The 11,967-nt window shown below is 52.8% G+C and overlaps 1 protein-coding gene and 1 long non-coding RNA gene across 2 annotated transcripts in view; one reads left to right on the top strand and one right to left on the bottom strand.

Moving 5' to 3' along the window:
* Positions 1-1,159: 1,159 nt before the first annotated feature.
* Positions 1,160-11,426, bottom strand: C5AR1 (complement C5a receptor 1). The gene is made up of 2 exons (XM_008684491.2): positions 11,270-11,426; positions 1,160-2,620 (listed from the first exon to the last, which is right to left on the bottom strand). The coding sequence occupies exons 1-2, from the start codon at positions 11,270-11,272 to the stop codon at positions 1,565-1,567; spliced, it is 1,059 nt and encodes a 352-aa protein (XP_008682713.2). The 5' UTR covers positions 11,273-11,426; the 3' UTR covers positions 1,160-1,564.
* Positions 8,409-11,967, top strand: part of LOC121103514 — a 13,640-nt gene continuing 10,081 nt past the window's right edge. The window contains exon 1 of the long non-coding RNA XR_005835793.1: positions 8,409-10,866. This is a non-coding gene — a long non-coding RNA (uncharacterized LOC121103514). The remainder of the gene's footprint in view (positions 10,867-11,967) is intronic.

Here is an 11,967-nt window from a genome sequence, read left to right as displayed (position 1 = left end):
TTTTTTAAGATTTTATTTATTTATTTGACAGAGAGACAGCCAGCGAGAGAGGGAACACAAGCAGGGGGAGTGGGAGAGGAAGAAGCAGGCTCCCAGCGGAGGAGCCTGATGTGGGGCTCGATCCCAGAACGCTGGGATCACACCCTGAGCCGAAGCCAGACGCTTAACGACTGTGCCACCCAGGCGCCCCTCACATCACATTTCTGTTGGACGGGGCTGGTCTGTACAATATTTCTAGCCAAGCCACACACAAGCGCACACACACAAAACACCAAACAGAAATGCGTTGAAGTCATTTATAAATAACACAATATTACAATGCTTATTTTTTTTAATTTTCATTATTCGAGTGCTGCAGACTAGTTTTTTCTTCTTTAAGATTTATTTAGTTATTTTAGAGGGAGAGAGAGCGCGCAGGGGGAGGAGCGGTGGGGGAGGGAGAGAGAGTCTCAAGCCGATTCCACACTGAGCTCACACAGCCCCTCCTCCCAATGCGGGGCTCCATCCCAGGACCTTGAGATCATGACCTGAGCCGAAATCAAGAGTCGGCTGCTTGTCCGACGGAGCCCCCCAGGAGCCCCCAGACTAGTTTTTTTTTGTCAAAAGTCCACGTGACCGACAGAGCATTCCTTGAAAGGGCAAATACAGACAGCGCAATCGTGGTTGCCGGGGCTCCGGGACAAGACGGGGAGGGTGGAGGGACGTGGGGGTGGCTGACAAAGGGCATCATGAGGGATCCTAGTGGTGATGAAAATGTCCTGCCCCTCGAGTGTATCAATGTCAACGTCCTAGTCGTGATCTTGTAATGTCATTTGGCAAGAGGTTTCTAGAGTGAAGCAAGGCAAGGGCACACAAGAAGTTTCTTTTTTTCTTTTTTTTTTTGAGAAGTGCGCACAAAACAGCAGTTTACAACGTAACAAGTTAAATCTTCCTGTGACCGTCTTCCCCCCGAGGTGCCCAGCCAGTGTTTCCCAACCCCTCCCTTCAGCAAGCCTTCATCACACCTGCTTTTCACCACAAGCACGCACCATCTTTTTACTTCATGCATTTTTTCGAAACCCAATTAAATAACACTGTAACTCGCTGCCTTTCAATCAACTCACTTAGAAAAGCTTAGCCAGTGAATTTTGCTTTGTCCTTGACAAGAATACCTTTGGAGAAGCTCCTTACAGTTTTTTTTCCCCCAGCTGTCCATAAAATAAATAGATCACTATGATTTAAAGGTTCGAATGTTTCCGCTTGTCTGTTTTCTCTGTATCCAATGTGTTCTCTTCGCCATGTCCCCCTGCGCAGACAGGTGGGGCGCCGTTTGGGGGTGCTCCGGGGTAATACTGGTTTCTGCTCGTTTTCCAAAGCCCTTGGATGGAAAGAAAAGTCGCGGGTCCCTAGAGGGCCCCGTGAATCCTGAAGGCGAGGGAGGACCCATCTGGAAAGATGGAGAGGAATGGTGGAGAGTTCACTCGAACACCAGCACCCCACCAAGGGCTGGGGTAAGAGAAGCAGAGACAGAGGGGGCAGGTGGGAAGGGGGAGCACGGAGCAGATGGCGGCCGGGGGCCCTCCCCTCACACCGCCTGGCTCTTGGGGGCCGGGGTGTCCACTGTGGAGAGGGTGAAGGACTTGCTGTCCCTGCCCAAGGAGTCCTCGGTCAGCACCTGCCGGAGCTTGGCCGGGAGGGACTTCAGGAAGCGGCCACGGAACCCCTGAGCGGCTACCACGTAGATGACAGGGTTTATACAGCAGTTGATGTAGGCGATGGACACGCACAGAGGGTCCAAACGCGACACGGCCATGAAGATTTCCGAGTTCCTGCGGAACGTGGCCAGCATCAGCCCGGTGACCTGGTAGGGCAGCCAGAAGACGAAGAAGCTGGTCACCACCGCCACTACCACCTTGAGCGTCTTGGTGGAGCGGGTGGCGCTGCGGCTCCAGGTCCGGACCAGGAGGAAGGTGTAACAGATCCCGAGCGTCACCAGCGGCCACAGGAAGCCCACGACCAGCCGGAGGATGGCCACGCCCCTCTCCAGATGCTCCCCGCTGGGGCCATAGTCCATACTGCAGGTGGCCCTGTAGGGAAAGTACTCTACGTGCACCGAGCGGAAAATGAAGGAGGGGATGGTCAGCAGCAGGGCCACGCCCCAGGCCACGGCGCAGGCCACCCAGGCCAGCCGCGCCCCTCGGTAGTTCTGGCACCAGATGGGGTTAAACACCAACAGAAAGCGGTCGGCGCTGATGGCAGCCAGGAGCAAGACGCTGGCGTACATGTTGAGCAGAATGAGAGATGGCAGGACGTGGCAGGTGCCGCTGCCGAAGGGCCAGTGGCTGTGCTGCACGATGGAGGCAAACAAGATGGGCAGCGCCAGGCAGGACAGGAGATCTGCCACCGCCAGGTTGAGAAACCAGACGGCATTGATGGTCCGCCGGACCTCGTAGCCCGTCACCCAGACCACCAGGGAGTTGCCCGGCACTCCCACCAGGAAGACGACGGTGTAGATTGCCAGGGCAATCATATTGGGAATGGACAGCTTGGGGGCATTGGGAGACGCATCCACAGGCAGGTAGGGGTCCAGGGTGGCAGTGCCATAGTCAGGGTACTCAAGGGTGCTGTAGTCCACGGAGGCCTGGGTGGAATCAGAGAGGCAAGAGGAGCATGAGTCCGCAGAAAGGTGCGAGGGGCCCCTTGGAGCTATGTGGCTGGGAGCCCGTCCCGTCGCTTCTCTGAGCCCCAGGTTTCTCCCCAGGAGAATGGGGGTGTTAAGGGCTGAAAGCCAGCTAGGGGGTCAGACCACTTGTAAGAGTGGAAAATCCTTCCATGCCGATTAGTCCCCCTGCCACCCTGTCGCCTCCCCCTGAAGTCCCTGGATATCCCTAGGATCTAGGAACCGAATGGTTAAAACCTAGTCCCGCTGCAATGCTGTGGTCCCCGTCCATTCTGGCTGGCACGTACCCAGGACACAGTGCTTCTTAGCTATTTTTAATGCCATCAACAAACTGAGATGATATTACTGGGTAGCTACCCCACGGCCACCCACCACCACCATCACCCCCTTTGGCCGCCTTCCACCCACTGACGTAGCTCCGTGCTCCGTCTGGGAGTGGCTCCCCAGAGAAGGCAGTGGCTCGGCAGTGCCTCACATACTCGGGCACAACATTAAAGTGAGAGGAAGGGGGAACCAAAAAAACTCTGTTGGGGGCGCCTGGGGGGCTCAGTCAGTGAAGCGTCTGCCTTTGGCTCAGGTCATGATCCCAGGGTCCTGAGATCAAGTACCGCACTGGGCGCCCTGCTCAGCAGGGAGTCTGCCTCTCCCTCGCCCTCTCCCTCTGTGCTCACTCTCTCTCTCAAATAAATAAAATCTTTTAAAAAAAGAGAGAGAGAGAGAGAGAGAGAATAATGGGGAAATGTCGAAAGGACACAAGAGACAGCCTGAGAGGAACCCCTAGTCAAAGATAAGCCAATTTGAGTATATAATAATGATGATATTATGGAATGAAACACATTAATATATAAAGATCTGTCAGTTCAAAATGATAATAAAAACAAGCAAACCCATTGGTCACTCTTTTTTTTTCCAGAAAGGAAACAAACCAAGCATTTATCCTGCCATTTCTGCACAGGGTATATTTCAGGGAAATCAAGAAGCGATAGGGGAAAGCTGTTCGTTAGAGAAAAATCTAAGAATAATACCAGCAGAAGGAATGACAGAGTTCAGGAAGTAATGGGTCTGGGTGGTGACCCTCAACATCTGATAAAACCAGCGGGTGAAAGACTGATGGGAACTTTACAATAAACGGGCTGGGCTCGGAGCCCGGCCCATCAAGCTCGGCATCCGAAGAAGAGAGACAAGCGGCCACTCTGTTCTATCTGATGTGGTGCTTTAGAAAGGACACAGCATCACCTATGAGTGATTCTTGCCAAATAAATGAATGTGAGTCTAATCAAGGTTCTAGATCAAAAACTACCAGTCTCGGGGCGCCTGGGTGGCTCAGTCGGTTGAGCATCTGACTCTTGGTTTCGGCTCAGGTGGTGATCTTGGGGGTCGTGGGATCGAGCCCCATGTTGGGCTCTGTGCTGGGCCTGCTTGGGATTCTCTCTCTCCCTCTGCCCTTCCCCCCACTCTCACGCTCTCTATCAAAACAAAACAAAACAGAAAACAAAACTACCAGTCCACAGGAAAAGCAGGGGAGAGAGGAACATGATAAATAACACCACGGGGCCAAAACCAGACCACAGGAAACTCTACAGGACAAATGGTCTGTTTACTCCCACAGATAAATGGCATTATAGACAAAAACAAAAAAAGAAAGAAAGAAAGAAAGAAAAAGAGAGAGAGAAAAGAAAGAAAGAAAGAAAGAAAGAAAGAAAGAAAGAAAGAAAGAAAGAGAAAGAAAGAGGAAGGTAGGCAAAGGGAAGGGAAGGGAAGGGAAATGTCATTGATTAAAAGAGATTTAGAGGCATATCAAGCAAAGGTCATACGGAGACCTCATTTGGATCCTGATTGGAAGACTCAAACATTTTTGAGACACTGGGACTCTTAAAAATGGAGTGGGTAGGGGTGCCTGGGTGGCTCAGTCGTTAAGCGTCTGCCTTCGGCTCAGGGCGTGATCCCGGCGTTCTGGGATCGAGCCCCACATCAGGCTTCTCCGCTATGAGCCTGCTTCTTCCTCTCCCACTCCCCCTGCTTGTGTTCCCTCTCTCGCTGGCTGTCTCTATCTCTGTCGAATAAATAAATAAATAAAATCTTTTAAAAAAATGGAGTGCGTATTTGACAACAGTAAGGAATCAGTGCTAATTTTATTGAAGGTGATGTGGTTTTGTGCTATGTTTTTAAAAAAAAGGAGGGGGGAAGGCTATTTCTGATAAAGATATATAGCCAGTAAAATGGGACGTCTTGGATTTGCTTTCAAACACCCCAGCAATGGAACTCCCGGCTGGCTCGGTCGGTGGAGTGTGCAACTCTTGATCTCAGGGCTGTTAAGTTTGAGACCCACCATGGATGTAGAGATTACGTTAAAAAAATTTTAAAAGACCTTTTTTTTTATTAAAGATTTTTATTTATTTATTTGACCGAGAGAGAAACAGCCCGCGAGAGAGGGAACACAAGCAGGCGAATGGGAGAGGAAGAAGCAGGCTCCTAGCGGAGCAGAGAGCCCGATGCGGGGCTCGATCCCAGGACCCTGGGACCACGCCCTGGGCAGAAGGCAGACGCTTAACGACTGAGCCACCCAGGCGCCCCAAATATGCCCATTTTCTTGACGAGGACAGGGAGGCACAGGAAGGTAAAGCAGCGTGTTCTAGGTCATGTGGTTAGGATTTCAAACCTGTGTAGGCTGGCACGCAAACCCAGGCAGACTGCCCCAGACCGTTTCTTTTTCTTTTCTTTTTTTTTTTTTTATTTATTCGACAGAGATAGAGACAGCCAGCGAGAGAGGGAACACAAGCAGGGGGAGTGGGAGAGGAAGGAGCAGGCTCATAGCAGAGGAGCCTGACGTGGGGCTCGATCCCAGAACGCCGGGATCACGCCCTGAGCCGAAGGCAGACGCTTAACCGCTGTGCCACCCAGGCGCCCCCCCAGACCGTTTCTAAGAGGGGCTGTGGACGGAGGAAGAAACCTCAGGGGCGAGCTCTGCGGCCCTTGGAGCTAGCCCGTCCCTGAAGGCCACTTTGTCACCAACCCAGGGAAAGGAGACAGAGAGGAAGAGAAATGGTTGTTACAGAAATCTCCGGAGCTGGACGTCTCGTGCACCCGGATTTGCAGGCTGAGGGTTATATCCACCTTGTGGATTATAGGTTCGGGCACCCAGCCAGCCGAGTGCCTGGCACTCAGTATGGGGACAAGAAAGGGGCGCCAATAGGACCATTATTTCTCGACGTTATGATGATCCAAGAGCTCAGATCTTTCCCTGAAGCACTCTTTTTTATTTCTCAGTCCCTTTACGTTGCTGGAAGGTGGGCCAGGCTGGTGGCCCAGGGGGTCCTTGCGGGCGGGGGGCACATATCAGGGATTACATCATTATTCAAAGGGAAAGTGTCAACGTCAGCCGAGGAGGGGAGGAACAGGGTGTGGTAGGTCCACGCCATAAAGTAGGATTCAGCCGTAAAAAGGACTGCGCGAGCTACACTGTGTGTTTCTTCTGGGGCGATGGTGATATTCTAGAAACAGAGCTCACGGTTGCAGGACATAGTGAAGGTACTACAAACACCACTGCATCGTGCACTTTAAAATGGTGAATTATATGGTATGTGAATGTCACTCAATTAAAAAAAAAAATGCTAGTGTCATGCCGCCAAGGGAGGGGTGAGGGATTGCTCCTCGTGAACGGGCAGCCAAATGCCATGTGACAGACATGCTGGGCTGGAGCCCAGAGCAGGAAAAACCCATTCACCGCAAAGGGTATATTTGAACAACTGAGCAAGTTTGCAGATGGTCTGTAGCCTAGACAATAATATTGCACCAAATGTTACATTTCCCAACGATAATTGTGCTCCGCTCATGGCGGTGATGGTAATCGCTCTTGAGAAATGAACACTAAGGTATTTGAGGGTCAGAGGGCGTGACGCCCACCACTTACTCTCAAATTGTTTAGAAAAAAAGATGATAGATACAGATACAGATTGATAGAAAGATTGATGCTAGATAGGCGGATGATTGATTGAGAAAGCAAATTTGGAGAATCTGGGTAAAGACCCTATTATATGGGAGTTCTTTGTATTAGTCTTGCAATTTTCTGTAAGTGTGAAAATTTTTCAAGAGAGAAAGTTCAAATTGTTGAAATATTTCTATTGGTAAATAGCCCCTGCTGGGAGCCTTATCCCTACCATCCCACGTCCCCTCCCCCTGCCCCCAGCACCCCGGCTTCTTCCAACTTTCTTCTGGGACCCATCCACCCCCATCCCTCCACTCCCCCACCCCCATCCCCATGCTCCAGTTACTAAAGGGTTCATGCCAGGCACAGCAGAAGGCCCTAGGCAGCGCCCCCCCTTCCCCCTGCAAGGGCCTGCACCTTAGCAGCTGCTCAATATTGTGTGTGCGCCCTGGACACCCGTACGTGAAGCTTTTGCGCTGCTCCTTTCACAAGCTCCCAGCCCTGTTTGGCTGCAGAGCAACTCAGACTCCAAACGGGGAGCCTCAGTCCCCACACCCCGCTCGCAGGCTCCCTACTCGTCTCATCAGCTGACGAAGCTCCTTCCTGGCATGAGCTCACGGGGCCCTTTTCCCCTGCCTGACTTCATGAGGGCAGGAAAAAAAAAAAAAAATGCTGATTCTAGCACCCTGCGGCTTTCAGGATCCTCCCAGTGCAAGTGTCTCAAAAAGTTTCACGCTTGCGGCGTCCCTACAAAGATGGGAAATAACCGGAGTGTCCAGCAAGAGGGGACTGGCCACATGACTGACGACACATGCGGAACAACAGAACGCTGTGCAACTATCTGAAAGAATGGGGTGTTGATGCGCTGATGGGCCAGGAGCTCCCAGATCTAGGGGAACCTCTAGAAAGCAAGGACCAGGGGCGCCCGGCTGGCTCAGTGGGTGGAGCGTGGGACTCTTGATCTCAGGGGGTTGTGGGTTCGAGCCCCATGTTGGGTGTAGAGATGACTTAAGAACAAATATATATATTTTTTTAAATAAATAAATAAAATAAAATCTTTAAAAAAATAATAAAAAGCAAGAACCGGACAGTGCCTAAAGCAGGCTACCTGCAAAAGAAGACTCTCTCTCCCTCTTTCCCTCCTCTGTCTCTGTCTCTACATCTAGTCTGCACCTGTCTCTCTCTCTCCAGAGCAGGCGAGAGGCGGACAGAGGAAGCTTGTACGAGTGGTTGGGGGAGGGGCGGGGGGAGGGATTGGGGCGGGGAGGCACTGAAAGGAAGCATTTCACCGTATAGACTTTTGTTCCTCTTGTATGAGGAACCATACCAGTGAGTGCACTGCTCATTCCAAGAAACAGACATTATTTAGCAAATATAAAAGAATTTGTGCTTCCACAGTTCTTTGCAGATTTCCACATCGCACTAAGGTTAATCAGCTGGGGGCCCCTGACATACTTGGCACCTGCCCACGGAGACGTTACAGTCTCCAAGGAGGGACGAATGAACCCCCAAGCGGTGAGGGCTGAGTGTGTGATGGAGAGCCCAGCGTGGTGTGGGGTGAAGACAGGCTGCAGCCCCATCCAAGAGAGCTTTCTGCACTTGTCCTTGACGGTGGCCACCAGCCACGCTTGGCTGCTGGCCAGGTGACATGTGGCCGACGTGTCTGAGGAACTGCATTTTTAATCTGGGCGGTTTAATTAAATTTCAATAACCGCATGTGGCTAGTGGGGACCCGATCGGACAGCGCAGGTCTGGGGGTACGAAGGCACCAGACGCTGTTCTAAATCCTTCCTGGGTGTTAGTTCATTAATTAACTAACGACAGTATTTAAGTCCCAACAACCAGACAGGTGGGATACCATTTTTCCTAAGTTCACAGGCCCGGGTTTTTTTTCCCCAAGATTTTATTTTTAAGTAACTTCTACCCCCAACGTGGGGCTCGAACCCACGACCCCGCGATCAAGAGCCACCTAGTCTATCGACTGAGCCGGCCAGGCGCCCGTCACAGGCCCATTTTAGGAGCCCTTGTCTGTTGTGGGCAGAAAGCTGGGAAGAGGAGGAGAGTGGAATTGTCCAGGTGAGGTGAGTGACAGGGTGGTGGCCGAGAGGAGATACGCACGGATCAGAGAACGGGGTGAAGGAGAGGACACCGAACTTACAAGAATAGCCATCATCACCATCAAGCTCTGTTCTAAGCCCTTTGCCTGTATTAGCTCATTGAATCCACAGAGCAACCCTATGAGAGTTGTTCCTAGTGCAACACCCATTTCACAGATGGGAAAACTGAGGCTCCTCTTAGAGCTTAAGAGAGCTTCCCGAGTCCTCCCTGCAGGTAGCAAGTGGCAGAGTTAGGAGAGAACTTCTAAGAGCTCAAGCCCTCTCTGAGTGGCTACCAGGCCTATGGTACAGGGGCGGGGGGCGGGGCATGTGTTCAAAGCCAAGGCCACAGGTGAGAGCCAGGGAATGTGCTACCCACCAGAAAACGAAAGAAGGCCAGCATAGCTGGCAGGTGGCCAAGACGAGGTTGGAAGATCCACCCACGCCACGTTCAAGAATTTGTATCTTATCCTTGGGTCGTGGGGAGCCATGGGCGGTGTTTGAGCTGCAGCGGGGCTAGGTTAGTTTCCGTTTAGAAAGATCCCTCTGGCCGCTGTGAGAAGGTGAGCTGAGAGGCAGCAGCACCAGAGAGGAGCTGAGGAGGGGCTCCAGGCCCCTGAAGATGGGGGCGCAGATGGGGGTCACGGCCGGCCGGGAAGAGGAAGGAAAGTAGAAGGATTTGAAAGCACCGAGGAGAGGCAGGACAGGACGCAGTCACGCAGCTGGTGCGCTGTAAACTCTGCCCCAGGCCCCCGCCTCCCTCTCCTGGCTTCCTAGGGGATCCTGCCATCCCTCCCCATCCTTCCAGTAAGCGAAGTCCTGCCAACCGTGTCCGCATGAAAGTGGAAAGAACAGACACCCCTTACGGACGCTGTCAGAGCCAGTAAATACACAGAGGCCAGGTCTGCCTCCCCCGCCCCCGAACACCCCCCTCCCGGTTCCTGCAAGCACACGACATCTTTAAATAATCCACCCACAGAACCACCCAGAGCCGTGAGAGGTTGCGTCCTCCGAGAAATGAGATATGAGAGTGAGCGTGGGCATCTTGACTCCGATTTTCTTGAATTGCACGACCTTGGTGACCCCACCACACTCACAGTTGTTAAAAAAAAAACACGAAAAACACCAGCCTCCAGGTCCTTGGAGGAGGCAAGGAACTGCCTCTCACGAGTTGGCAAAAATAACAAAAAGTCTGATGGGCAGATGAGGGTGTGGGCAGACACTCTCGTGCGCCGTAGATGGAAATATGAGTTGGTATCGCTCTTGGCAACACCCGTTAGAATAAAAATGGCCCGTGGACTCAGCCTTTGACGTTCTGAAAGCCCAGACTTGGGGCCAGAATTGTAGGCTAATGTGTAGAAGGTCCTTCTATTTGCAGGGGGGACAAAGGATAGACACGTCATATGCATTGAGCGCCAACTGTATGCCCCGTAAGAGCTTTCCGTGTATTATTTAATTCTCTCAATGAGCCTATGATGTAGGTCCTAATTCTGTACGGTTGTTATCTCCACCTTCAGGGTAAAGAGAGGGAAGCCCAGAAAAGATGAAGCTCCTTGTCTATGACACCGGAGAGGCAGAATTTGAAAATTATTTCCATTTGACCCCCTTTCCAAACTATCCCCTACTTGATTCCGTGCACCTCTGGCCTCGAGGACCTGTAGACTATTTCTGGAAGGATCCAGCACACACGGGTGCCCACGGGTGCCTCTGGGGGCCATGACAAGGAGTCCAAGGCTTTGGGCTGGGCAGGGAGAGTGACTTTTCACTGAATACCCTTTGGTATTTGGGACCATTTTATGGAAAGGAAAAGGAGAAGCCAATAGTTGGTTTCTCAAAGTCCAGTTGGTCCTGGTCAGGTCTCAAAAATGGGATGAGGCAATGCCAAGCCCCTCCCTGGTCAGCAACTGTGTCCTCCATTTCCTCTTTCGCCCAGATGAGGCAAGACAAGACGGTCTAGCGTGGCAGGTACCAAATCACAGCCCTGCCTCTCTCGAACCCAGCCTGGGGGCACAGGTGTGCACGGGAGGGGGGCCCTCCCTGAGCCTGGAGACAGTCTCCCTCTGACACCCACAGAATCCATGGGACAGCCTGGGTCAACCATGAACCACCGAAGGACCTGGGCCATCTCTGCTCCTGCCTGGGCCTCAGTTTCCCTATCTCTACAATTCAGACCCTCGAAAGTCCTGGTGAGTAACTGTCTTTCTTCCAAGCTGGCTCTTCGCAGCCTCCCAACCTTTGCTCCCGCCATTCCCGCCGACTGAAAGACCTCTCCTGGATCTCTCCACTTGAAGGGCATCATCTAATCTGACCCAACACACGGGTCTCCAGCCTTGGGGACCTTTCGGATTCCGGCCCTGGGGCATCGTGCCGGCTCTATAACCCCTTGATAATCTTCCTTCTTAGCTGCCTCCCACCCCGGGAGAGTCTGAGATGAGAGTCAGGGGAGAAGGGAGGAGATGGAGGAGAGAGAGAGGAGGAAGGAGAGGGAGAAAGAGTGCAAAGGGGAGAGGTGGTGGGAGGGGAGAGGCCCAGCAAGGAGAGAGGGAAGGGAGATGGTGCCCGTGGCCACGACCCCTCTGGGAAACTCACCATGTTCAGGTCTCCCGGGATGGCCGCTGATCAAAGGTCCCTCCTGCCCACAACTGTGGTTTTTAAGCCCCAAGGGAGGGTGCAGATCGCAGGGAGGAAATGACCAGTCTTTCCCCTCTGGGGCTCTCATTGGTCTGCGCACTGGGCACCCCATCTGGGGCTGCTTCCGTGGGGCACTCACCCAGAGAGCTCTGAACACCTCCTTCCAGTCAGAGGAGGGAGGCTGGGCTTGCAAAACTGAGGAAGTCCCTCGTCTGAGGAGGGTGCAATCCAGATAAAAGAGACCCCCCGCCCTGTTCTAGCCTCAGCCCCTCTCTTGGCCTCAGTTTCCCCATTTGGGACCTTCTAGGGCCCCGGGACAGCTGCAGGGAAAGCTCAGAGGTCCAATTGGCTCAAATTCCCCTGGGATTCTGGGGAGCAGGGATGGTGAGCCCCAGCCTCCCAGCCAGGTTGCTTTGAGGCCCAGAGAGGCAAAGCAGGTCTGTGGAGGGGGCCCAGCACCTGGGGACTGTTCCATCCTCCTGCCTTGGGTTTGGAAAGTGGCACCCCCTGCCAACCACAACCGTCCCTCGCGGCGTCATTCTGGGTTCTCTCGGAGACACATAGGAGGCTGGGGTGAGGAAGGACCCTCTAGTAGTTTTCTGTGCCTCCCGTCACAAAATGCCACAAGCTGAGTGGTTTAAAACAACAGGAATGCG

The sequence above is a fragment of the Ursus maritimus genome, unplaced genomic scaffold (assembly GCF_017311325.1).
Source record: "Ursus maritimus isolate PB19 unplaced genomic scaffold, ASM1731132v1 scaffold_19, whole genome shotgun sequence".
NCBI classification, from domain to species: domain Eukaryota; kingdom Metazoa; phylum Chordata; class Mammalia; order Carnivora; family Ursidae; genus Ursus; species Ursus maritimus.
Note: the sequence above shows the minus strand (reverse complement) of the source record. Positions and strands in the feature narration are given on the sequence as shown.